The 25,520-nt window shown below is 33.5% G+C and overlaps 2 protein-coding genes across 2 annotated transcripts; one reads left to right on the forward strand and one right to left on the reverse strand.

Moving 5' to 3' along the window:
* Positions 1–2,410: 2,410 nt before the first annotated feature.
* Positions 2,411–4,699, reverse strand: LOC143579042 (uncharacterized). The gene is made up of 4 exons (XM_077062454.1): positions 4,041–4,699; positions 3,648–3,746; positions 2,856–2,923; positions 2,411–2,713 (listed from the first exon to the last, which is right to left on the reverse strand). The coding sequence occupies exons 1-4, from the start codon at positions 4,680–4,682 to the stop codon at positions 2,587–2,589; spliced, it is 936 nt and encodes a 311-aa protein (XP_076918569.1). The 5' UTR covers positions 4,683–4,699; the 3' UTR covers positions 2,411–2,586.
* A 10,687-nt stretch (positions 4,700–15,386) lies between these two features.
* On the forward strand, positions 15,387–18,337 carry LOC143579043 (uncharacterized). The gene is made up of 5 exons (XM_077062455.1): positions 15,387–15,776; positions 17,242–17,508; positions 17,658–17,759; positions 17,909–17,976; positions 18,141–18,337. Exons 1-5 carry the CDS (start codon positions 15,402–15,404, stop codon positions 18,265–18,267), a joined length of 939 nt encoding a protein of 312 aa, XP_076918570.1. The 5' UTR covers positions 15,387–15,401; the 3' UTR covers positions 18,268–18,337.
* Positions 18,338–25,520: the final 7,183 nt, after the last annotated feature.

Consider the following 25,520-nt stretch of genomic DNA (forward strand, 5'->3'; position numbering starts at 1 on the left):
TGACGTCTCGAGATTTAAACACCCACCCTTTATTACAAAGCATTCCTTTAATTTAATACATACTTTACGTAGTATATTTTTATTTCAAGCATCTAAGCTATCAGATAACATCTAACGATTATCCATCACCATTCTTCTTCCTCTCTGGCCTAACCTTACTGATTTTTCGTAAAATATAAAATAGTTTTTAAAAGTACGTTATTTTTAAAAGTACATCAGCTATGTGCTACGGAATCTTTGACTGACTCAAAAACATATTCAGACTTTCTTTAAAACAAGTATACAGTTTAATGTAGAGCTTAGCATGGTGCCAAGTCACAATACCTAGGGCAAATCCACTAACATGGTCTTAGAGCTTAACATTTGTGCTTCACATGTTTCTAGAGCTTAATGTTTGTGCTTCACACGGCTCACTACACATGGTCTTAAAGCTTAACATTTGTGCTTCACATGTTTCTAGAAGAATAGATATTTTCTAGCAATTCTCTCTCCCATGATATATATTTTCTAAATATATATTATTTTAGCATCTAAAATATTTAGATGATGATATAATAAAATATAATCGCTCAATTAAGTATCTGACAACTTCGAACGGTCTTTTTTTCTTCTAAGCAATCGTTTAACTGAAATGCACTATTTTTATATCCTAGAACAACCGTATCTTATGTTTACAGTTTTGTCCTTCAACTTTTAAAAGTTAAAATTTCACACGAAATTTTGACGGATGTTACAGTAAACCATGTGAAAATACCGTCCGTAGCGAAGGAGTGAAGGAGAGATACGACAAGTTTGGTGGGTAGAACCAATGTTTTAAAAACCTATTTAAACCGGCCTCTTCGAATTATCCTTTGCATATCAAGAGTAGATGAAAATGTATAAATTAGATTATAGACGTGATTATTAACCATTTCCACATCTCAGCACCTTGCTAAGTCTGTACCTTACTGGTTTGAAACACTTGAATTCAGGGTATCTCTTAGGTTGGAATTACACATACAAAATAGTTCTTAAACTTCAAACAAAATACGAATACATTGAAAAAATAATTTTTTACAAAGTCAAACTTGCCAAAGCACAATAAACTTGTCTCAAAATTTAACTAAGGCGAACAAAGTTCAACATGGATGTCGTCTTTAGCCTAGATGACCCGTTGAGTGGGTTCTAGCTTTACCACTCTTACTCTTTCACTTACAGATATTATAAAAATAAAATTATAGACAACACATTAGTATCACAAAATATTTAAACGTTGCAAATGTGTCTAAAGCCGATCAATAAATCTATCTGTACCACTACATACTGGTCATGACATGACCATAGTTATTCACGTTTACAATTGCAATTGCCGATACACATCACAACGACGCAACCAAAACTGGGCCCATACAAGGCCCTAACTATACCCATACAACTATACAAGGGTCTAAACTAGGTGTATGTACGAGGGGCCTAAAGTGACAATTAGACTGATTGCTTTAACACATAAACTTACTAACATTAACTTTATACTAACTCTTTCAAGTAGAGGTGCACAAACCGTTTTAAAACTCAAAACCGGTTTGGGTTGAAACCGGTTCGTTTTGGTCAACAAAAGTGAAAGCCGGTTTATAATCGGTTTCGGTTCGGGTTGAAACCGGTTTCTTGACCAAGTTACGATTGGTTTTGGTTCGGGTTATGATCAGTTTCGGTTCGAGTTTGACCGGCTTTTGCCCGGTTTCAGTTCAGTTAACCGGTTTGGAACCGGTTTTGGTGGAGCAAACTAAAAACTGGTTCCGAACCAATGGTTTAAATCAGTTCCAAACCGGTTTTTACATAATCGGTTTCAAACCGGTTCGGTTTCCGTTCAATTTTCGGGTCGGTTCAGTTAACCGGTTTATTTGCCCATCTCTACTTTCAAGTATGCACATTACTCAAAAAAAGATATAAAAAGGGGATTTAGTACTCACCTAGTCAACTAACGCTTCACTACTGGTAAAACTATGCGCGAACTGAACCCTTGATTCCTTGAACAACCGTACAAGGTCTAAATATCAAAAATAAATATCACATGTGAAAACTCATTACAATTCTCGCTTTTACCAAGTTCTTGCTTATATTAGTTTTCGCATGACATACTTCTCGCTTTAACAGTTTTCGCATACTACTAGAATCTGACGAGACCAAGTTCTCGCACGCAATAGTTTTCACATGGCCTATGCCAAAACTCTATAATTGCAAAAACTAAGTTTGTGCGTTGACTTATATAGTAAATCAAAACCATCTAGTTTATATATGCATGATATATATTATAAGGTGATAGATCGGACTCCTATAACATATTATGTGTTTATGAATAAGTTGTGGTAGATTAAGATTGGTAGTTAATTAAGCCCTTATTATCGTTTCACATGAATAATTTGTTAAAACTAATAAATATTGGACTTTTTCCTTAAAAAAGTTAAACGTGTAGAAGCATGAAAACAAATTATTCTAAACTTGCACCAAAATCGAACTTCAGCTTCACATTTTTGAAATCGAAATACAAACATACACTCCCTAAGATTCACCGTTTAGGAATACATAATTAACTGATTAATCAACAAGTCAAGGATACTTCGTCATATGTTCAAGAATACATTTAAGACATTTGTTATAATTGAATGGTTGCTCTAATGGTACTAGGTGCCCTGCATTTTTTACCACCTCCAATGATGCTTTATCACCCAGCTGCCTGTGGTAAAACATAATTACGATATCAGAGTATTGAAACGTTCACAACTTCAACGGTTATACACGAGAACTGTAATGAATTGACACATGCAACTCATTATAATTGATCTATTTTTATCTCTACAACGACGGGCTTGACTTACGCTTTCATGGTCATAGCATAGTCGAGATCGAAGATCTTGTCTTGATCACCCCACACCATATATATTTTCTATGAAAATATCAAGTTAGAAGCACAATTGTGTGAGTATATGTATATAATCAAAATGTTTTTTTTTCTTTGAGAACTTTTGGGTAAGAATCATGTGTGTATACATACACACAAGTTTTTTTTAACGATGACTTTTTTGTGTGCTAGGCTACTACACTCTTCAATTTTGGAGAGCCACATAGCCCCACTGTGGTCAGATTATGTTGTCTTAATTAACCGGGTCCGCGTTGGCTTCAGAGTTTCACTTTGGGCGTTCCCTCAGCCGCGAAAAACCATACCGCCACTTACCACTTGATAATCGTTATGCCACCACAAAAGCAGATGTCTTCGGCGTAACACACGATGTGATGAAAACCCGGGTGGGCTCGAAATTCAAATTGACAACCTCACAAGACCTAGCTCAAATCCTTCATTGTCATAATACACAAAAAGTGACACAAGTAGGAACTAATTTTGGTCTCCACTGGAGAACCTAAGCATCCTACCACTAGATCACAAGTGAAGGATATACATGCACACAAGTATATATACATAAACACACTTTATATATATTCAAAATGGTTTTTTCAAAGAATTTTAGCAGTATTAAAATATTGGTAAGCATTAATATTGTTTTCATATAATATCTATATATTAAAAATAACTTTGGGTAACTTTAATTAGCTTCATAGACATACCTTATCTAGTTATCTTGCACACATTAACAAGATAAAATTTCTGTTACCTGTGATCGAGTAGCTCGTATGTGAGAGGTTGCATCTTTGTCGGAAATGACCAAATCCTCTAATAGTTCATCTCTCTCCTTTCTGTTAGTGTACATCATCTGCCAATGACATGCATAAAGGAAAATATGATTATATATGTTTGTTACAATATAATATTCTTTTTAGATATTACTTAATAAGTAAATATAATGTGCCAAAAAACGTGTAGTTATGGGCACGCAAACTTGCTCACGCTAGACTCTCCCAGGCCCATCGTGTGAGACGTAAATCAGCCTCACTCAGCAGCAATGCTATTGGCTCTTAGAAATGGATTCGAACCCGTGACCTATAGATGCTGTTGTGCCAAGTCTCACACCCCCTTAACCAGTATTTTAAACAGTTAGTTCGCTCACCTCAAGAAAGTGTCGATAAACGAAATCAGGAAGCCACAGGAACCTATGAAAGCCAAATGAGAACAATATCTTCACCTCCTCCACCGTTTTGGGCATCAAAAGGTCCGACCTCCTTGTTAAACCAAATTGCTTAAAGAAGTTAAGGCTAATGGACTCTGTCAACTCTATAACGGTTGCGGACACCACTATAGACTTGACCAACTCGGGGTACAACTCAGCCATCTTGAACCCAACTATCCCTCCATAACTTAACCCCACTAGTGTCACCTTGTCCACTTTCAGTTTTCCTAAGCCCTTAGCCACAAACTCTGCTTGAAAACTCGCAGACCTCTCGTTTCTATCAGTGATTGAGCCACAAAAGAACAAGAGGTCAGGCACGTAGACCGAGTATTCCCGGGTCAATGCTAGAACTTGTAGAAACCATGTGAAAATTCCGTCCATTGCGAATGCGTGGAGGAATAGTACTGCAGGCTTGGTAGGAGGAACGTACACGATATTATGGTCCTTTTTGGTGACTGTTTGTTTTGGAACCCAAACATGCATCAAGGTTCCAGGCTCTATTTCTATTATTTGTGGGGTTAATCCCACTAGCTTCATGAGTACGTGAAGGAGAGGGGTTAACACGGCAAATACATTAACCATTTTATTAATTCTTTTGAATCTTTGATAAAAGAAAATAGAGATATATGGTGTTATATATATATATATATATATATATATATATATATATGACGGTTAAAAAGATATATGAATACCTCTCTTGTTTTGAAAATGGTAGCTCGAAAGAATTAGATGGCCAAGGTCCCATTTTTTTGTTCGGGAATATAACCACCATTTAATGAGAAAGTGAAATAACATGTCGAAATAACATGTAATGAATAGTTTTTATAAGATGGTTTTTATTAGGGAAAATTCCTAAAATAGTATATTTTGACCATTGTTTTCAAAAATAGCCTAAGATCAAACAAAATACCTAAACTAGCCTAAAAATTATGTCGGATTTGATGAAACCGTTTCTGATCCGACGGATTAATGACCATATCAGGACGCGCCACCAATCATACTATTCCGTCGGACTGGACAGTATATAATTACCGTTTTGTTCGACGGATTAATGAAACAAACTGACGTAATAATAAAAAGTTGGATATGACGGTTCAGTTCATGTTTCCGTCGGGTCCGGCTGTTTAATATGTTTGACGAACCCTAGATTTTTCAATTCGGGGATTTTTGATTTTGAGTTCTAGAGTGAAATTAAATAATATGGTTATGTTTTTTCGAAAAACTAAGCGATTTCCACTATTGGTTTGCTTGATTTTGTGGAGAAATAAAAAAAATGGAGATGAAGGTTTAGGATTTGAGAGGGAATTCTGTTGGGCCCACTAAAATTCCGTCGGATCTGACAGTTTTTTAAGAAATTTCGTTGGATTCATTAATGTGTTGACACGTGGTGCGATTTTAACGGTCCAAAAATTTTGTCGGTCGGTGTTAAAATTCCATCAGATCCTGCGGAAAAAATAGGCTATTTTGATGGCTTTTTTAAACCTTGGCTATTATTGAAATTTTTTAAGCAAAATAGGCTAGTTTGGGAAGTAACCCTTTTTATTAACATATATATTTGTCATCAAACAATTTTATAATACATTTATAAATATACAATTTCTTGTAAGTTGTTGCTTTGGTAGTTGTATATTGTGCATAACAGTTTGTACACCTCCATTCACTATGTTTATGTAGTTGGTTTTAATTGGTTTGATGCACATTTGTATATAGATGCATGGATATTAATTTTTAATGCTTGCAAATTTTTTAAATTCTACGAACCAATACCGTAACGAATCAAACCTATATCGATCGGGTTCATGCCACGTCCCTGCCACAACGCGGGTTTGACTGATACTGACTGACTTCCCACCGCAACGCACGGGTTTTAAGCAACTAGTTAAATTATATAATATAGAGCGAACATTTTATTTAACAATTTAATATGTATCAATTTACCTGAAAGTATACAGTTTCGAACAATCTATTAATTAAGTTATTTATGTTAGGAAGATACAATCAGTCACATAAGATCAGGGAAAGGGAGGTAGAGGGCCGGGGTTGGAAATGATTAGGCTCAAAAAACAGCCCTTTAACAATCCGTTTTGTGATCAAACTAGATCATGAGTATTTCTTTTACTTAAGAGTTAAAGTGCAAAAAACACCCTTTTGGTCAACACCATTTTACAGGATTACATCATCTGGTGGTTGTTTTGCAAATATCACCCCGGTGATATGCACTATTTTTGCAATCGGAGCCCTCCGTTAAGTCAAACATTGACTTGTGTGAAAAGACCATTATACCCCTGTATTTTGCAACCATGTGGTTTGATGTTATTAACATATTGCAAGCTCTTCTTTCTTTCTTTCTCTCATCTTCCCCACCGGACACCGCCACCCTTTTGAAAAGCATCAAATTCTGATTCAGATTCGGATTTAAATGATGAATGACCGGGACCCAAATCGCCATCTATCTCAAGATCTAAAGTTCTGCAATTCTAGCCGGTTCCTTTTAGTTCTTTGAGTTCTTCGGTTTCATTCAAATCTTCTTCTTCTTGAGACTGGGTTCATGTACTACTTCATCCTTTACACAGCATACCATTAACAGTTAAAAGTTGATATTATAAACCGAATGCAAAGATTGCGCCTTTAAAATCAAGAAACTTTTATAAGTTATAATCCCAAAGTCCAAACTTAGTTTATAAATACCTACAACTCTTAAGTCTTAACTAACAAGATTTGGGCCAAGAAAATCCCCAATACACGATAAGAAATGGGCCTAGTTCAAACTTATGTTTAACTACACAAAATTGATAAAACATGAAACAAAAAAGAATCAATCTTTTATCAAGCAGCAAGTTCTAAACTCATTTTAACTACAAATTTCAAGTATAATAAAGAATACACAACATGCCAATTAATAGTATAAGTATTAGGTTGTATCGACCGATTCAATACCACTCTTCAAATGAGCACTTTGATAATCCTGCTCAATCTCTTCAAAATTGAAGCGTTGCTAGGAATTAATTAAAAAAAATTAATTTAGTAAAAAACAAATAATGAACTGAAGAACATATAACAAATTAATACTTAAATTATTAAATCATTTACACGAATATGCTCGTAAGCTCGTTCAAGACATTCTTTTCTGCTTCAAAAACATATGTCCAAGAATATTCTTTGTCAAAATCTATGTTCCTTCACTATAATAACTCACTTCGTGAGTGAACAATGAACATATCATCAACCTCACCAATTGGGTGAAGCGTGTTTTTTCAATCAAAAATGAGAGACAAAGCACCCCCCCCCCCCCTAACCCCAATTTTTTTCTACAGCGCTTGCGTCAATTTTTTATTTTTTGCATTTCCTCTTACTTTTTGGTGTCGGGACAACTACGAAGATAATTAAAACTAACGGTCCTCATACATATTTATGATAAATGAACAAATAAATAAATTATAATAAGAGTATAAAACTAACGGTCCTCCTCATGATGACCTCACCCTAAACCCCGGGAGGTGGCGCATCGTTGGCACCATTGCCGCCATAGCCCCAGGGCATGACACCCGCCATAACATACAACAGTAGAATCCACAATTAGATCAATTCCTAAAAAGTTATAAAATATACAATACAAAAAGATTATATGATTCAACTCACTTATAAACGAGTTGAGTCCGAGTTGGCTAGGGAGCCAACTAGTTTGTTTAAAAGTATATATATAGTTTTGTTATTTTTCACACAAACCGAACCACGAGTCGAGCCAAGTCACGAGCCAAACCAACCATGGCTCGGGTTCGGCTCGTTCAAACCATTTTTATTTTATATACACACATCAGGCTCAGGCTCAGGCTCGTTTATTAAACAGCATCGCAAACATCATATACACACACACACACAAACACAAAATGTGGGTTCGGGTTCAAGTCATTTTATAAACGAGCCGAGTTCGGGTCAGCTCACGAGCCGACTTTTATAGTTGTTGGGAAAACTGAAAAGGGAAGCAGCAAACTGAGAACGTCGCCTAGCTACCTACTTGGTTATTTTTTAAAATAGCCTGTTTTTGAGCAACCTTATCAAAATTCTGAAACAAAGTGCAAAAGTATAGAAACTCCTTGGTCAAATTTTTCATAATAATTAATTAACTAAAGTTTCAACGAGCAAACTCCTTGGTCTCTGCCCTCGTTGTCTCTTTTAGTTTCAATCAAGTCTTGAATATTGTTGTGGGCTTTTGTTCTAGATACCGGGCTGCCCTAATTTTAAATATAAACCACTAAGTTAGTTTAGCTTTAGCCCAACTACATTGAAATGCATAATATGTTCAGCAATGAAATTATGATGAAATTGGTTCTTAATTTAACTAAACTAGTATTTAGGCCCCTCAGCGTTGCGGCAGGGACGAAAGCATTTTGATTAACCATAGAGCAAGCGGGCACAGATCAGTTTGTTGGAGGGCGACTGATTGCAAAAGATGTTGTAAGTAGAATACCGTCATCTGAAACACATAAACCAACCCAATGCTGATAGCCGATTAACAAAGTTCAGTGGACTGCATTTTGTCAGAAATTAAAGCACCTTTGAATAGAGCCATCTATTTTCTTATTTACAAAACGTGGATTTGCTGCGGTCGTAGTTCACTAAAAGAGTTCTTGAGGATATTGCCTATATGCCTTCACCAAAAGAGTACGTTGTTGAGCACTTGAGCTTTCAATGTTTTCGCTTTACAAAATGTGGCTTTAATTGCCTTCACCAAATATTTCTTGACCTTTGTTAGTTCAATGTCATTAACCGCTTCAGTCTTTTGTTGCGTTCATCCGAATCTGTGTAAGAATGGGTTTTGTTGCATACGAAAGTGTATTTGCTGCCCATATTCTTATGTTAATAAGATGATGCATCTTGTAACCTGGCATTATGATATAGCGTGAAGATTTAATTTCATATGTGATGACAAAATCTACCCGATTGTTTAGTCATTAAATAGGTGAAGGTTAAGCACGTATAGACTGTATAGTAAGTAAAGCAAACATGTGCAGGTACAAAAACTTTAATATGTGTATATGTGAAGTTTGTAATTTGTAAAGTATCATATACTTTCAAGTTTGAAGCAAATAAAAACCAAAAGTGCTCATATTTGTCATCCTATTCGCTTCATGCCAATTGGTTGAAATCAGAATCTAGCTAGATGTCTGATATTGGCATAATGGAGATGTGTTTGCCTAAAAACGAAAACTGTGTTCTTCAAAAGACGATCGTTATAACAGGATTCAGGGTGAATCTAAAGGTTATAGTCTTAGAAGATGATAACAGGCTTGGAGGTTAAGAACACATCATAACAACTCATCTTAATGGTGCAATTATCTAGTATTGACTTGACGAAGTCATAGATAATGATTTTGGATCCAACAACCTGAGGGTTGATGAAAGATGGAGTTGTGGAATGAGACTAAAGTCCATAAAGAAAGTGAGTGCAAAGGAAAACCTAACCTATGAGATTGGAGATCCCATGATCTAGGTTCAATAGGACAACCTAACTTCATGAACTAAGGGTGGTCACTATGGGGGGGCATTGCTTATGTACAAGTTGCCACATAAGCTAATATCTATATCCTCCTAAATTACAAAGGGTGTTTAAATAAGCATCCTAGTCCATTCCAAAGACAGTCAGTGACAAATGGGAGGCTAAGCATAACATATGATTAATGATATGGCGATCATGATAACCTTTATGCTTTTAATGATTTGAAGGTCAAATCAACTATGTGATGGTTGATGATAAGTGGATCATGGTAACCATAATGATTTGAGAATCAAATCACGTATGTGAAAGAGAGGTGTGGTCGTTTCGAATGAATTTGTGGGAGGGCGCAAATCCTAGAGCTCTCGCAGAACCAGACTAGTGTTCGATGACCAAGAACGAACACGACAATGAGGGGTTAACCAGACCAGGAAGAGTGTTGTATGAAATATAATAACGTCTACATCAAAAGGGGATTGGTTCAAGGACACCACGTCTACTAACCACTAGGAGACTAATTATGTTTCATAAAGGAAGGTTCAAGGCTAACGCTGCCTATCCTGCAACGCTCAACCGCTAACTTTATTTGAAACATGAGTGTACGGATCAATTTCCATTCATGTGGGGGATTGTTGGAAATTTGGGACAATAATTAATATTGTTGGAAATTTCGAACAAAGAGTAGAGATGAATGCGACATCGATATTCTAAAATATGTAGTTGAGAACTTGAACATTGGTAAAAAAGGAAATGAGTTTGTCCCATATTGGTAGAACGCTTGAGAGCCGCCTTAGTATTTTGTGTGGTTCGACCGGGTCATGTAACAAGTGTCATGATTATTGCCAAGTGTCGATGTGTGTGGTGAGTCGTCAGACACATGTCAAACTAGTTGATAAGTCATAGGACACATGTCATGTCATGAGCCAAGTGTCATATGGCTTCTTCTATGCGTGAAATATGTCATGCTGACTCATGATGACAACTTGCTATATATAGTAAGCTTCGAGCAGCATTTGGTCACCACTGAAAAATCCGGATCGATCACTAACACCGAGAACCCGACCCGTCACGGTATATACACCAAAAACTCGATCGGTCACCGACATTAGTTCGGTTCGTTTCCAACTTTTATGATCCCAAACTCCTGTTACAAATATGGTTCGGGTGCCATGGTAATCCCGGCAGTACATACTGCTTCGGCTGTTGTACCCTTGAAACAGACGGGCTCGCGGAGGTAGCCCGAAATCTGTTTTAAGAGACTTCTGTTTAACAGAAATCCGCAGCCACAACCGAGAACCACAGTTGGTTCAGTCTTGCAAATAGGAAGCTACAGATGGCTTCATATGATCAAGACGGGTTCACCAAATGAAGGAAGATATGACTCAAAGGTGATGCTCGGGTTTTAGTCAACACAAGCTAAACAATGTGAGCGCGGTTCCAGTCCATCACGACTCCAGTCCGACTCTAACTCGTTGAAGGATGTTCAAGAATTGGCTATTTGAGCACAAGTTAAGGTACTCGGTATGAATCATATTTGTATATATGTACTACGAATTCCCAAATTTATAAAAGAGAGTATCCTTTATTGTTTATTAATATTGTTTAATATAATCGTGACCCATGCCCTACACTTGTCAATCTCTATACAACACACATACCATCCATAACCAACAAATTGTTATCCATTACAAATCATGATAAGAAAACAACCGACACCATACCGGTAGCGAAGATATAAGAAAAATTAAAAATTGAATTATTTAACTTTAGAATTTAGCAATTCTTATCTCTAAAATTAAAATATTGACTTCTCTAAAATTCTTAAATGGGTTAGCAGTTTTTACCGGGTTGGTTTCCGGTTGACCCGTTTTTTAAGCGAGTCGGGTACGGGTTGACCTGTTTAAAAAAACTGGTTGTGTCAACCGACCCAAAGCCTATATTTTTTCATGTCAAATTCAGGTCGTGTCAGGAATTTCCGCCCCTAGGTAAAACTCGATTGGAATTGGATTCGAACTTGAGACTCATACCAAATCTTCACATCCCTTTGAATGTTAATTGAGCTAAAACTTATTGATATATTCCGTTTTAGATATCCATCTAACTACATATTGTTCACATGGCACAATATTAACTTGTCCATATAGAATGCCACACAATCTATTAATATTATAATATTTCCACCTAATTCATTATTAATTAAATTTAATAATCACTTAATTGACTTTTATCATTCAATTTTCTAAATAGTATTTCTTTTTACAATTTAAACTATTTTTTTATTCACAAGAATTCAAAGTTAAAATATTTAATTGATATTTTTAATAATGATAATTAACTAACGTTTTATTTTAAAAAACAATAAAAAAAGAATATTTCAAATATTTACATTAAAAATATTGCAAAAATTTTCAAAGTCAATCTTTTACATTATAACAAGATTTTCAATAGTGTATAGTAATTATTAGAAAATATAATATTCCACATTTTTAGATGATTCCTTATTTTATTTTCCGTATATATTATCCATGATATTGCTGACTTGTTTTTTAATCAAGCATTAAGTTTTTTTTGTATTTCAAATAAAGTTTGTCACCAGTTAATTTTTAAGTTTTGTTAAATACAGGTGGAATCGAATTCAAGCTAACGTTTTCAAACAGTGGATTTTCCGATTTCAAAGGTTTCTTTAGTTTTTAAGTTTTTGGAAATGTTGTATGATATTTTTAAGTAATATAGATATTTGGAGATGTAATTTTATTACCAAAAAAAATGGTTATTAACTTGGATGGTTTATAATATACATGCACATGTAAATGGTATTTTCAATATTATTTTATGATTTAAAGTTATCAATAGTAGATTTTAGTGTCAATGACAAATGATAAAATATGAATATTTGTTTTGTAATACTTATAATTTAAAAAATTCATTACATACAAATTGTTAGGTATCTAACTTATAAAATTTATGTTTTTCAAGGTTAAAAATTATAAGTTTAAATGTTAAATTTATCTAACAAATTTATTATTTTTCGTCCGTATGTTACACGAGCCACTATCCCAATTGCTTTGTATTCTAACATTTATTTTTATAAGTATATATCATTGTCAGCAACAAAAAAGAAATGCATTATCATCATGATGACTATCCAGGGTCGTCTCGTGGGTAATCTAAATAAAGCAATGGCTTTAGCCTTCAGGTCTCTGGGCCTCCATTTTAAACAGGAGTTATGTGTTATAAAATTTTGAAATTAGAGTTATTTTAAAATTAGTTAAAGAGGATTGTTTCATATCTATTATCACTGCATATTATCCATATTCTATAATTCTTGTATACTCTTTAACGATATACGCATAAAGAAAAGCAAAGAAAAATGTCTTAACATTTTAGTTAGTTTTAGGCCTTCAGGGCGTTAGAGCCGGCCCTGTGACTATCATACCTTTGATCAAATTAAACAAAATGGATTTTATTTGCTCTTCTCCAATACTTTCATAGCAATCGTGCAGGTACTCACTCGACTTCATATATATATATTTTTTTCATATTTGTATGGTTATACTAATTTAATGTACCAAATAAAACATAAAAAAAACAAAAACAAAAGCAAAAAAACATTTTATGAAAAATGAAAAGCAAACTGCCCAAACAGTAAATGGTGGAGCTCAGTTGTGTCTAAAATGCCCCACCCGTAGCGAATTAGATGCATTTTCTTTTAAAATGGACGCGGAATGCACCCAATCACAATGCTCTAAAATTTCGTGAAAAGCAAGCTGCCCAAACAAATGCTGGCGCCCAATTTTGCTCAAAATGCCCCATCCTGTAGTGGATTAGAGGCGTTTTCTTGTTAAACTGGACGTGAACCCACCCAACCACAATGCCCTAATATTTTACGAGTGTATTTATTTTAAATTATAGAATCAAATAATGATTCTACATCTGTCTTGTAATTACAATGAATGCATCATTACTACTCTCATATATTTTATGTTTTGATTGTGATTCTGGTTAATCCTTTGAGAAAGTCAATGATTTTTTTGAACAGAAAGCAACTTAATTAATTTTAAAATACTGTATTATTGATTTTCACATTCCTTATCGTCTGCCGCGTTAAAAGGCTGCTACTTTTTAGATAATTCTCCCTCGAATAAAAGTCAATAACAGGAGGGCAGCAAGCGAAAGCCGAATCATACTAATTTACCAATTTACCACATCTGAAAAGTATATTAAAAGAAGTAAAGGACACAAATAGATAACCAATCAGTGTTGGACATTTTTCTTTTTTATCATTTTTAAACGTATATCAATTTATAGACTTCTATTTAAACTATAAATAGGATTTAGGACCCGTGCTTCGCAACGGGACCATTAAACAGATTTAAAAACATACATAAAAACGTCAAATCCATGAACGTGTTGCGTGTCAATGCGAAATCAGCTTATATCGTATTATGACATCGGAACTAAACAAAAGAAATAAACCCATCAATACCGAAATACAACAAATTATGACATGTTTGAACAAAAAAAAAACAGCACGAATTGCGAATCGACGCAAACTCGTTTAGTATAGGCGGTATCGGCACAAATTTTTAAACATAAATTAGTCAGGCAAAAAAATATATTTTAAAGACGCGGTACCAAATGTTGAAACATGGATATAAAACAGATGGATTTAAATATGAAAAAGTTTCGATCATTATATAAACCAACTATAATAAATATTTAAGCAAAGTTTAAGAAAACGTTTAACTGACTAATAATACATGTAAAGCCGACAATTGCTCAAATTTAAGGTTTAAAAATCATCATCATCATCGTACTCAGTATATCCCACCAATAGCAATGCTATGGTAAGGTCTGAGGAGGGTAAGATGTAGACAGCCTTACCTCTATCCCATAGGGATAGAGAGGCTGCTTCCGATGAGACCCCCGGCTCGATAGTAGTTTTAAAAATATAATTTATTAAATACTATAATTAGTTAAAACATTAAGTAAAATAAAAAGAATCAAAATCATATGACAGTGGATCTCTATAGTATTTTTGAAAGATAAACATATATAAATATAGATAACAAATAATAAAGTAAAACTAAACTAATAAAAAGATAAAATACAATATATACTTTATATCAATCTTGTAATCAATAAAATAATAAAAAATCGTATAGGAAAAGGAATAGTGGTTTTGTGTGGGAGAGAAAGTCTCCCTTTTAATACATATAATAATAAGTCATTGAGCTTCTGGTTGAGCTTGTGGTGAAATGGTAAGAGAGAGATTTGTTGTTTCATGTGATAATGTTCAATTCCTGCCCCTTGCATATAGTTTTAGAGGCACAAATGTGATGATGTGAGACTAGCATAAATAGGCCACGACACGTTAGTAGTTAAAACAGATAGATCACGACGCGCTAGTAGTTAAAACAAGTAGGCCACGACACGTTACCATGGGATAATTAACTCGTCATTTCGATAATCTAACAGGTCGTCAACGACAAGATAGCTTAGAGACAAACCTAGAAACTTGAATTAAGATAGACATATTTGAAACCACTTTTAATAATTGGGTCATTTTAAGAATTTTTCTTTTTTTAAACATCGATATGCGTAATTATATATATATATAACTTATAATAATAAAAATAAATGTGTATTATTTTTTAGTTATAAACATCCCTTTAGGTACTATATACACATGTACATATCTCACTGTACATAAAGAAGCTTTAGTACGTGAGCCCGCTTATAAATATATATACACGTTTTAAACACATGAGTTTACCAAGGCCAGATTCAAAACAAATAATCAAATGGGATACGCAATTGTGGTGCTAACGCATTTGCTTCATGGACTCGTGAAGCTAGCCGGATTAACCCCACAAACCATTGAAATAGAGCCCGGAACCTTGATGAAGATATGGGTTCCAAAGCAAACGGTAACCAAAAAAGACCACAATATCGTGTATGCACCACCCACCAAACCTGCAGTATTACTCCTTCACTCTTTCGCCATGGACGGTATTTTCACATGGTTTCTACAAGTTTTCGCTTTGAGTCGTGAATACTCGGTGTACGTGCCTGACTTCTTGTTCTTTGGTGGCTCAATCACCTATAGAAAAGAGCGGTCCGCGAGTTTTCAAGCCGAGTTTGTGGCCAAAGGGTTGGAGAAACTAAAAGTGGAGAAGGTTATATTTGATTATAATATTATTTCCTTGTATTTAACTGTTTATCTGTATTGTACTCCTATATATAGGCATATATATATCGTTTAGGCTAAGTATAAAATGAAAACCCACTTGAGTTAGGAAAACTCTAGAAACTTATTCTCAACCACATGTTTTTAATTAATGTTTAAATCTTATGGTCCACAATTAAAGTGAATAAGAAATGTAAATATAAATATAACTTTTTCTATATCCTGAAAACATATATAAAAATTAGTAAAAAAATGTTAAAAAATAGCAAAACATTTTTTTTTTATGTTTCGATGTTTTGTATTAAATGTTACAACATATATTACATGTAACAAAAAAAAACTATGTTACATAGGGTTTTCGTGAGTTTTCACAACTCAAGTAGGTTTTCATTTTAATCTTACCCTATCGTTTATTAGTAATATATAATACCTTACTGAAGAGGTAGGTCCCAGCAGAGCCCAGTTGAACCCGCAGGACTCACCTTGAAGAGAGACGTCTGCGCAGAAACCAACTGGATCCGCAGGACCCACCATGCTCAGAGACGTGACGTCCTTACGCGCAGTACGCAAGCTGTTCCCGCAGGAAAAGCCTCCCAATGGTGAAGTACTCCGCCTGTCCCCGCAGCTGCGGATACAAGCCATCAGGGAAGGCTACCCGCACTGATAGCAAGGCTACACGCACAAGGCACTAACTCTTGCTACTTCAGTAGTCACCTGAAGGAATGAGCAAGGCGGGAATACTCCCGCCCAAATGAGCCAGTCCGTATGCTTCTGGAAGATCTTTTGTACTATACCTACCAAGGTATGGGTAAAACAGACGATCTGGCCAGACGCCCATGAACCAATCACAGGGTGACAGCTCACCGACAACAGTACGAGGAGGTGCACCCTCTAGCACTGTTTGTCACTATTAGCCGCTGCCTACTCACCAACCCTTACTGTGGGACGTGCGCAGCCTACAGTTGGTGGAACAGTGCATAGCCGGCAGTAAAGGAACAGTATACAGCCGACCTTGTCACTGTCGGCCGCAGCCTATCCACCAACCAGCATGGCTTGTGCGTAGCCCACTGTTGGTAGAACAGGAATACTATTCAGCCGGCTGTACCTTCTAGGAAACCTACCTTCGGCTATAAATACTCCAACTCCTTGGAATGGTAAGGACATCATCTGATATCTCATTATCTTATCTTATCTTATTTAGCAATCTCTCAATATACACTTATATTCAAAGCAATCTAGTCTGATTCTCACGCCGCAGGGTGGTCACAAGGAGGAACCCCCCCCCCCCTTCTCAGTGACGAGCTTACGGTGTCTGTTTTGCAGGTCACCTGAAGAATAACCTTCTCTGCTGGACCTCATCCTCGTGGGAAACATTACTTAACCCCCAGATTATCCGTAATCTGTCCCGGGTCACTTAGTGTTTCTTCACTTACGAGGTTTTAAATATTTTACAGGTGACGCTGGTGGGGTTAAGTTATGGAGGGATGGTTGGGTTCAAGATGGCTAAGTTGTACCCTAACTTGGTCAAGTCTATGGTGGTGTCTGGGACCGTCATAGAGATGACTGAATCCATTAGTCGTGACTCGTATAAGCGATTAGGTTTATCGAGTTGGTCGGATCTTTTGATGCCCAAGACGTTAGAAGGGTTGAAGGTGATGTATTCCATTGGTTTTCATAAGGTCCCCTGGCTTCCTGATTTCATTTATAGAGATCTTCTTGAGGTAAAGGTTTTAATGTTTGATTCATTTCTTGCATATTATAAAAAGGTTAAAAAAAAAAGAAAAAACTATGTATGATTGTTTTTCTGTACAAAATGATAATTAGTTCATATCTAGTAACCTAATGATGTTGTCTTGTATATTATTTGTAGACTACGTTTGGTAACAGAAAGGAAAGAAATGAACTATTAGAGGAATTGGTGGTATCTGATGAAGATTCAACCTCTTGTACCACCTACCCCACACTCCCACAGGTAGCTAAATATTTATTATCTTAATAAATAAATAATATTATCTCATGTTATAAATTCACTTCAAAACATGCATCATGGCTATAAACTCACAGGACAAAAAATACTATTATGATTTTACTTAAAGACAGAATTGTTATTTTCTTCTACAGGAGATACATATGGTGTGGGGCGATGATGACAAAATCTTCAATCTAGACCTTGCTATGACCATGAAAACGTAAGTTACGTTTTTTATTTTTTTGTTTTTTGTAAAAAGAAATAAATAGATTAGCTAATTCATTTGCCATGTGTTTAAATCGTTACAATTTTATGACTCATTATGTTATGATCGAAAACACTATAAGTCTAATATATCAACTATGTTTTACTAATTTACCATAGGCAATTGGGAGACAAAACATCGTTGGAGTGGATAAAGGATGCGGGGCACCTAGTACCATTAGAGCAACCATTCAAATATAACGAACATCTTAAATGGATTCTCGAACGTGTGACGAAGTATCATTGACAGGTTGACTAAGAGGTTGATTGGATATTGAATCCCTAATGAATTGGATTTAAGGATATAAACACATGTTTGTATTTGATTGTAATAGATAGCAAACAAGAAAGTTTGGCCAATAGGCTGGAACTCTTCGGTTTCAAGTTTATCAATGTTTTAAGTTCCATTTTGATTTCCATTTTTAGGTGATATCTTTCTAGAATTTTTTCTTTTATCCAATTCTAAACTACACATACTACACATATTAAATCCTCCTAATAAACTAATGCCCCACTATAAGATTTGAACTTTTATTTCTTTGAATAAAAGGTGACACCAATATTACTTGCCCGCGCAAAACCCTTTTGTATTTATAGTTGTTAAAATAAAAATGACGAACCCTAGCTATTTTAAACTAAAGACTCATTCTAGGATTTTCAAACAAACAAGTTACTTTCCAGTCTCGCTTGATCCTAATTTATTTTTTTATTTAGTAAGTTACAAAAATATTAGAAAAGTTAATTATAAGAATAGTTAACAAAATAATTCAGTTAATAAATATTTAATGAACAGGAGTTATTCAATAATATTTGGAGGGGTGATTCTATTTACACCCATTTTTTTACCATTTGCACCAACTTATGTAAATTAATTAATTTAGATTTTTGTTTTTGTTTTATAAATTTGAATATATTATGTTTTATATTAAAAAAAAGTGAACATTGTGTTATGATGTGCTTACTCTATCTACCTTTTGGTATAAATTAGTAAAAAAAAAAACGGAGTCATGTCGAATATAAAGTTTTACAATTCGTTCTAGCGCATTATAATAGAAATGGTTCCATTTTTTATAAAATTTATACCAAAACGTAGCTAACAGTATATATATCGAAACGCCATAATCGTTTTTGTACAAAACTTTATTTTTTTTAAACTTTTAAAGGAGTAACAAAAATATAAAATTAATTAATGGCAATAACTTGGTACAAATAGGGTAAGGTTGGGAGATATGAGGGATGACCCTGTCTTGCAAGGGTTCGAGTCTTGATCTCACCCGGTTTTACCAGCTCCTCGCTGTCGTGCCGTTTGGCGAGCATGGGGGTTGGGTTTTATCCGGGGAATCCCACAATAGGTGGACCGCTAGGGGCTTCGTCCGTCCGGACTCGTGGCCGACTCGGGCTACCTTTAGCCATTGGGGGCCGCGTACGAAGTACCCAGCGTTACTTAGTTGGTCGTTCCAAAAAAAAAAAAGTTGGGTGTAAATAGGAGGACCCGATTTGGAGTTAGAACTAAGAAATGATTAAAACACTTATTTTGATAAACAAATTTTATAAAAACATCTTAAAAAAATGAGGTCTTGGGAATCAAGGGTTTGTGGTTGGATTTAGGGGAAAGGAGATGGAAGAGGATAGTTGCGGGTGGGTGGCTCGTGGAAGTGGTCGCCAGGGAAGACAGCGTTTCTCTCCCCCGATTTTTCTCTGTTGTTAATTTGTTATGTTATGATTATTTCCATATTGAATGATCATATTGTATCACAATCTTGATAAATGAGTTTAGTCTAACAATGATTTTGAAGAAAAGGGTTTGCGGGTTTGGACTCTCAGTAGAATCAGATTGGTTGCATGTTATGGATTCTCTCAAAGTCAATGAATTAATTTCAGATTTTTGAATAATAAGTTTTCTCACTGTATGCCAATTGATGACAAATAACAACAAAGGTGGTTACTTTTAAAATGGTGCTCAAGATTTGATATCTCATAGAGTGAGATCTCATAGTGTGAGTTGTAAATAATATATTTGGCTGTTTAAAAATAATAATATCTTTATAAATTATTTGTAGTGGTCTTAATATATTTGGTTGTTGAGATAGACAACACGAAAAAAAACTAAGAGCACATTCAATACGACGGTGTGACAGATTCGTTGAGAATGCTTGTCTGATATCGAATGTGGGTAGAGATGAAGGGGAGAAGCCACTGAGAAGGGGCGCCACTCAAAAGATTGTGGAGAGAGGGGAGGAGAGACATATGTCGTGATCTTGGACAAGGCATGTCGGCACGAATACAAAAATTATGTCACGCCTGAACCTTAACAACTAACAAGGCAGTAACACATTGAATTCACATTTTTTTTACAAAAAAAAGCCAGTTTAATGTGCAATTTGCTTATGTATTTTCTAACATTTCTTTACATTTGTATTATTAGCTATGTATTTCATATGCCTTTTATATTTTTGCTATATGTTAAAGATAGATGAATTTTAGATTGACCATATATCAATATGGTCGGCCACCAGCTTAAAAGATATGTCTATTGACGGATCAAAAGAAAATATGTATACGTTTACTCTTAAGTATTTAATATAAAGAAGATTGTGAATTAAAAATCTAACCTAAAAATGTTTTCAAAAAGATTATAAGTCACATTCTAAACTCCAAAGTTCTACAAGACTATAATTGGCCCAAGTTTAAGTAACAAATAATTATCCAGGTGACTTTATTAGAATAGCATGTGCATGATGACTATTATAGTACTATAGTTGCTAAGCATTGATATGGACATGACACCAAAGAAACTTAACTAGGGTTGTTTTGAGTGGTAACCGTTTAACAGAAGGCTCATGCACTTTGGTTTTTTTTTTTTTGAACTTGAGACGTTAAGAAAACAAAAGCTTCTATCATGTGGTCTAGTCCTACATGAACACACTTTATGTCTTTATTTGGCTGAGTTGTTAGACTCCTACTTGCAATGGACACACATCAATCGAGATGCTGAAATTAGGGTTGTAAACGGACCGAACCAGACTAGCTAGACCTTATCCGTGTTCGTCCGCTAAGCTTTTTTCCGGGCAAACAGACGGTTCACGAAAATTCTTCCTAACGAAAATTCGTGTTCGTGTCCGATCCGTTCATTAAGGAATTGAATTTGTTCGTGTCTGTTTGTTAATATTGTAAACGAACGCTAATTGACAAACAAACACTAACGGACCTAATGGACCCTAGTGGACAAACGAACACACGGACACTAGTGGACACTAATGGACAAATTAACGAGCACTAACAGACACTAATGAACATTAATGGACAAACATACATAAATGACTCTAATGAACAAACGAATATAAACGATTACATATTAATTTGAAAAAGGTATAAACCTTAACGGCATTACCAAGTGGACGTTACCGGACGTTCATGAACACTATTGGACAAACGTGGGTTTGCCCGTGTTCTTTCGTTAAGTTTACCGAACAAAATTTGTTTGTTCATGTCCAGTTCATTTATAAAGAACTTTTGCCAAACGAACGCCCGGTACATCCCTGGTACAGACATGGTTTGTTGGAGTACAAAGTATGTAATTTTTTTCTTTTTTATTTAAATGCATTAAAAGCTTGTGTGGCATATTTATTATTATATTATTTTAAATTACAATAATCATGTAAAATAGCAAATACATATTTTTTATATTAAAAATGTGTATAAATAATTTGATTTTATACAAAAAATATATATTAATTATTGAATGTTTAATTTTTTTTTGTTTTTTAATTAGGGCTACTTGGTTCATTTAGATCTGAATAAGTCTTTATCCCATTCAGCAACAATGTAAGAGGCTGTTTGGTAGCCTCTTAATGGTCATTAAGAGGCTACCTCTTAATGACTCATAACCTCTTAATGGTTAAGAGAATAAGAGGTAGTCTTAAATCTGAATGATTAATTAAGAGGTAACCATTAAGAGATAGCCTCTTAACCATTCAGACTTAAGGTTACCTTTTAACCATTAAAAGGTTATGAACCATTAAGAGATAATCTCTTAATGGCCATTAAAAGGCTACCAAGTAGCCCCTTAAGTTGTTTAATCTTTTGGTTTTATATTAATTTTCAAAATATATTTTACTACCTTAAATATTTAAACTAATACGAAAAAAGATGATTTCAATTATAAAAAGAATTTTATTATTAAAAATAAATGTAAAACGTGATGATGATATGAAACTCTATGGGTTGATAAAGATGTTTACATAGTTTAAGAGAATATCGAGTGTTTTTAAATAATATATAGAAATCTCATGTGGTAGCTATCTGTACGCGTTTATGAAAGCATTTAGCTCCTTAAAAGAATATGTTAACAATGTTAGTGTTAAATATATATATATATATATATATATATATATATATATATATATATATATATATATATATATATATATATGGGACGGTTCAGTTGATAAATGAAATTAGAGTGAAAAGTATGAGAAATAAATCTTGACTATTAAATATATTGATTAAAGGCCTACATTGATTATGGCATTATTGTAATTAATAGGATCATATTTTAATGTATTTTAATACATAAGGGTGTTTTAGTATTTTTCTTTCTAAACATAGCTTTGAAACTTGCAATTAATAATAGATCCCACATTTTACGGAATCATAGGTTCATCATCTCACAATTAAAAATTTCTAAAGAACAAATATGGAAAGATATCTTTAAAAGCTGCAAGTGATTCAACAATTGTCATTACTTTTTTAAAGGTTCATTCTATATTGAATATAAAGAGAAGTATGGTCAATTTAATATATATTTTATATTTGGTAATAAAAAATTTTTATTTTTATTTTTATTTTTATTATCAACTACATCAGTGTAAGAACAACTATACAATAATGTAGGATAAATCATATGTTGAAATATTATGTATAAAAATGTGTAAGAAGTACCTATAATATAAATACGAAAAATTTTACATGTTACAGTGGTGATTATAAAAATATGGAAGGGTTTATTTATTTATTCTATCTTGTAGCATAATTGTATGTGTGTGGGTTATAGGATGTTTAGGATGTGTATGCTAATGTTGGATTTGTAGTAGGATTGTGTATGTTTTGTAGGGTTATACATAGAGTATGGTTACATAAGCATGACTATGGTTGTGTAGGGTTGTGTAGTGTATAGTCACATATTAGACGTACTTGTGTTTTAGTGTAAGGTTACACAACATAAGTTGTTTGTGTAAGGCTATGCATATTATGAATACATTAATAGTGAATATGGTTGTGTAATGTAGTGTAGGGTAATGTAATGAATACACTACACAACCATATTCATGCTTATGTAACCATGTTTATGCGTAATGTAGGATGGTTCTGTTTTGTGCAATGTATATGTATTATCTCTGTTGTGTAGGATGTGTAGGATGGCATTGTATGGTTTGTATCATGTTATAATATTTGTATTTTCTTTTATATAAATAGCCGAAAGAAAAATTTGCGTTTTTAGAGATTTGCAGAAAAAATGGTGGATGGCATTGTGGGATACAAGATTAGTTACGTGATAACGAGGGAATTGTCAGCTGGAATGCTAGTTACCTACACAGAATATTATCATGGTTATTGATTATGTAGGAATAGTATGTAAATAAGAAACAAAATGATTATAGGATGAAAATAAAATTAAAAACCTTAAACTTGTAAACAATACACTTCCTTTTTCCAACGTGAGTAATAATGTTAATTTTGATTTCGTTATTTGACACGACCCAGTCACGGGAACAACGATATTGTCCTTCAAAAAACTCTTTTTAACCTCTTAAAAATAGTTATTCTAATTTATTTCAGAAAACTAATAATAATTCGAATCGTTTGAAGTATTTGTAATGTTTTAAAGATTATAAAACTAACAAACAACGCATTAATAAAAGAATAAAAATACGGTTGAATAATTATAAAAAAATAAATGGAGATCTTAAGCAAATAATGTATACAATTTGTTTTTTAAAATAAAATAACAAACCAAATAATATATTAATAAAAGAGTAAATATGAAGAACAATGTTCTTTCACAATTGGTATAGTATAAACACGGGTGAAAAATATTTCAACAAACAATATAAAATATAAACTACGCATCCAGTCAACACAAATATTTGACATAAGTTTTGAAACCTCAGATGTTACAAAAGATGTTAAACTATGTCTATAACATAAAAAGAAAATACTCTATAAATAAACAATGCAATGAATAAGAAATAATATAACATAAATAAACCATTAGACCTGAAAAAAATAACAAACACATATTAGTAAAAGATTTTGTAATAGTAATTGAAAACTAAGTTTACAAATACATACCAGCTTTAAACTGTATCACATTAAGTTTCCGAAAATCTCTTTGTAAACAACTTTATTTAATTTTTTTAAATGTTCCTAATTGTTCTAAAAAACGTTTTTTTTTTCTTTTAGAGTGTTTTTAATAAATAATTTTCAGAGATATCTATATTTTTATAGAATTTTTCATGTCATTTCTTAATAAATAAATAAATAAAACTTAAAGAACATTCGGTTTGATCATCATTCATCGGCTCTTCTTCTTTCCTCAAGAGTAAATTAAATCACTGGCAAGGTGGTTATTAATTGGAATAAATAGACTTAATCATGGAGTTAATTGCATTAATTTGAATAAATAGATTTAAATGAAACAGAAACTTAAAAAGAAAGACATACATTTGATAAGGTGGTTATTAATTGGAATAAATAGACTTAATCATGGAGTTAATTGCATTAATTTGAATAAATAGATTTAATTGTAGAATTAAATTAGAATGCTGATTTTAATTTAGTGGATTAAAAATAATTGTGAATATGTGGAAATTATTGATATGGAAATGTGATTACATGAAATCCTATGTGGATAGACTAGAATAATGATATGTGGAGAGAATCATCTTGCTTTAATATATTAGTAAGATTTTTTGATTTAATGTTATGTTATATACGATTTCTATAAATTAAATAAATGTTTTTTAGATCTAAATAACAACTAAATATATTTAATAAAGAATAATTTGAAACCTTCAAACAAATTAATACTTACCAAAATAAAATAATTTCAGTCTTTACCATTATGCCCTTTTCATTAATTAAAACACAAAAAGAAAAGAAAACTGTGATTGGTTTAAAGGATTTCTCACACTAATATGATTTCTTCATTTAACTCAACCACACACACACACACATATATATATACGCGAGAAATGATTTTAGGGTGAGAAGTGCGAGAAATAGATCTGAACCATTGATTGTGTTTAATAAATGGTGTACAATACAAATGACATATTAGTAATTAATTAGACATTATTACAGCATGTATTTAATTCAAAAGGGTATAAATGTATTTGGTGTTTTGGCATCATTAAATCAGAATTCAATATCTCTTTTCGTTATCACTTACCACCATATACGCCTTAATTAATTAAATCGTAACCACAATTATCTTGTAAT

Source organism: Bidens hawaiensis, unplaced genomic scaffold (genome assembly GCF_021521415.1).
Source record: "Bidens hawaiensis isolate Kalapana, Puna unplaced genomic scaffold, B.hawaiensis_p1.1 tig00029592_1, whole genome shotgun sequence".
Classification (NCBI taxonomy): Eukaryota; Viridiplantae; Streptophyta; class Magnoliopsida; order Asterales; family Asteraceae; genus Bidens; species Bidens hawaiensis.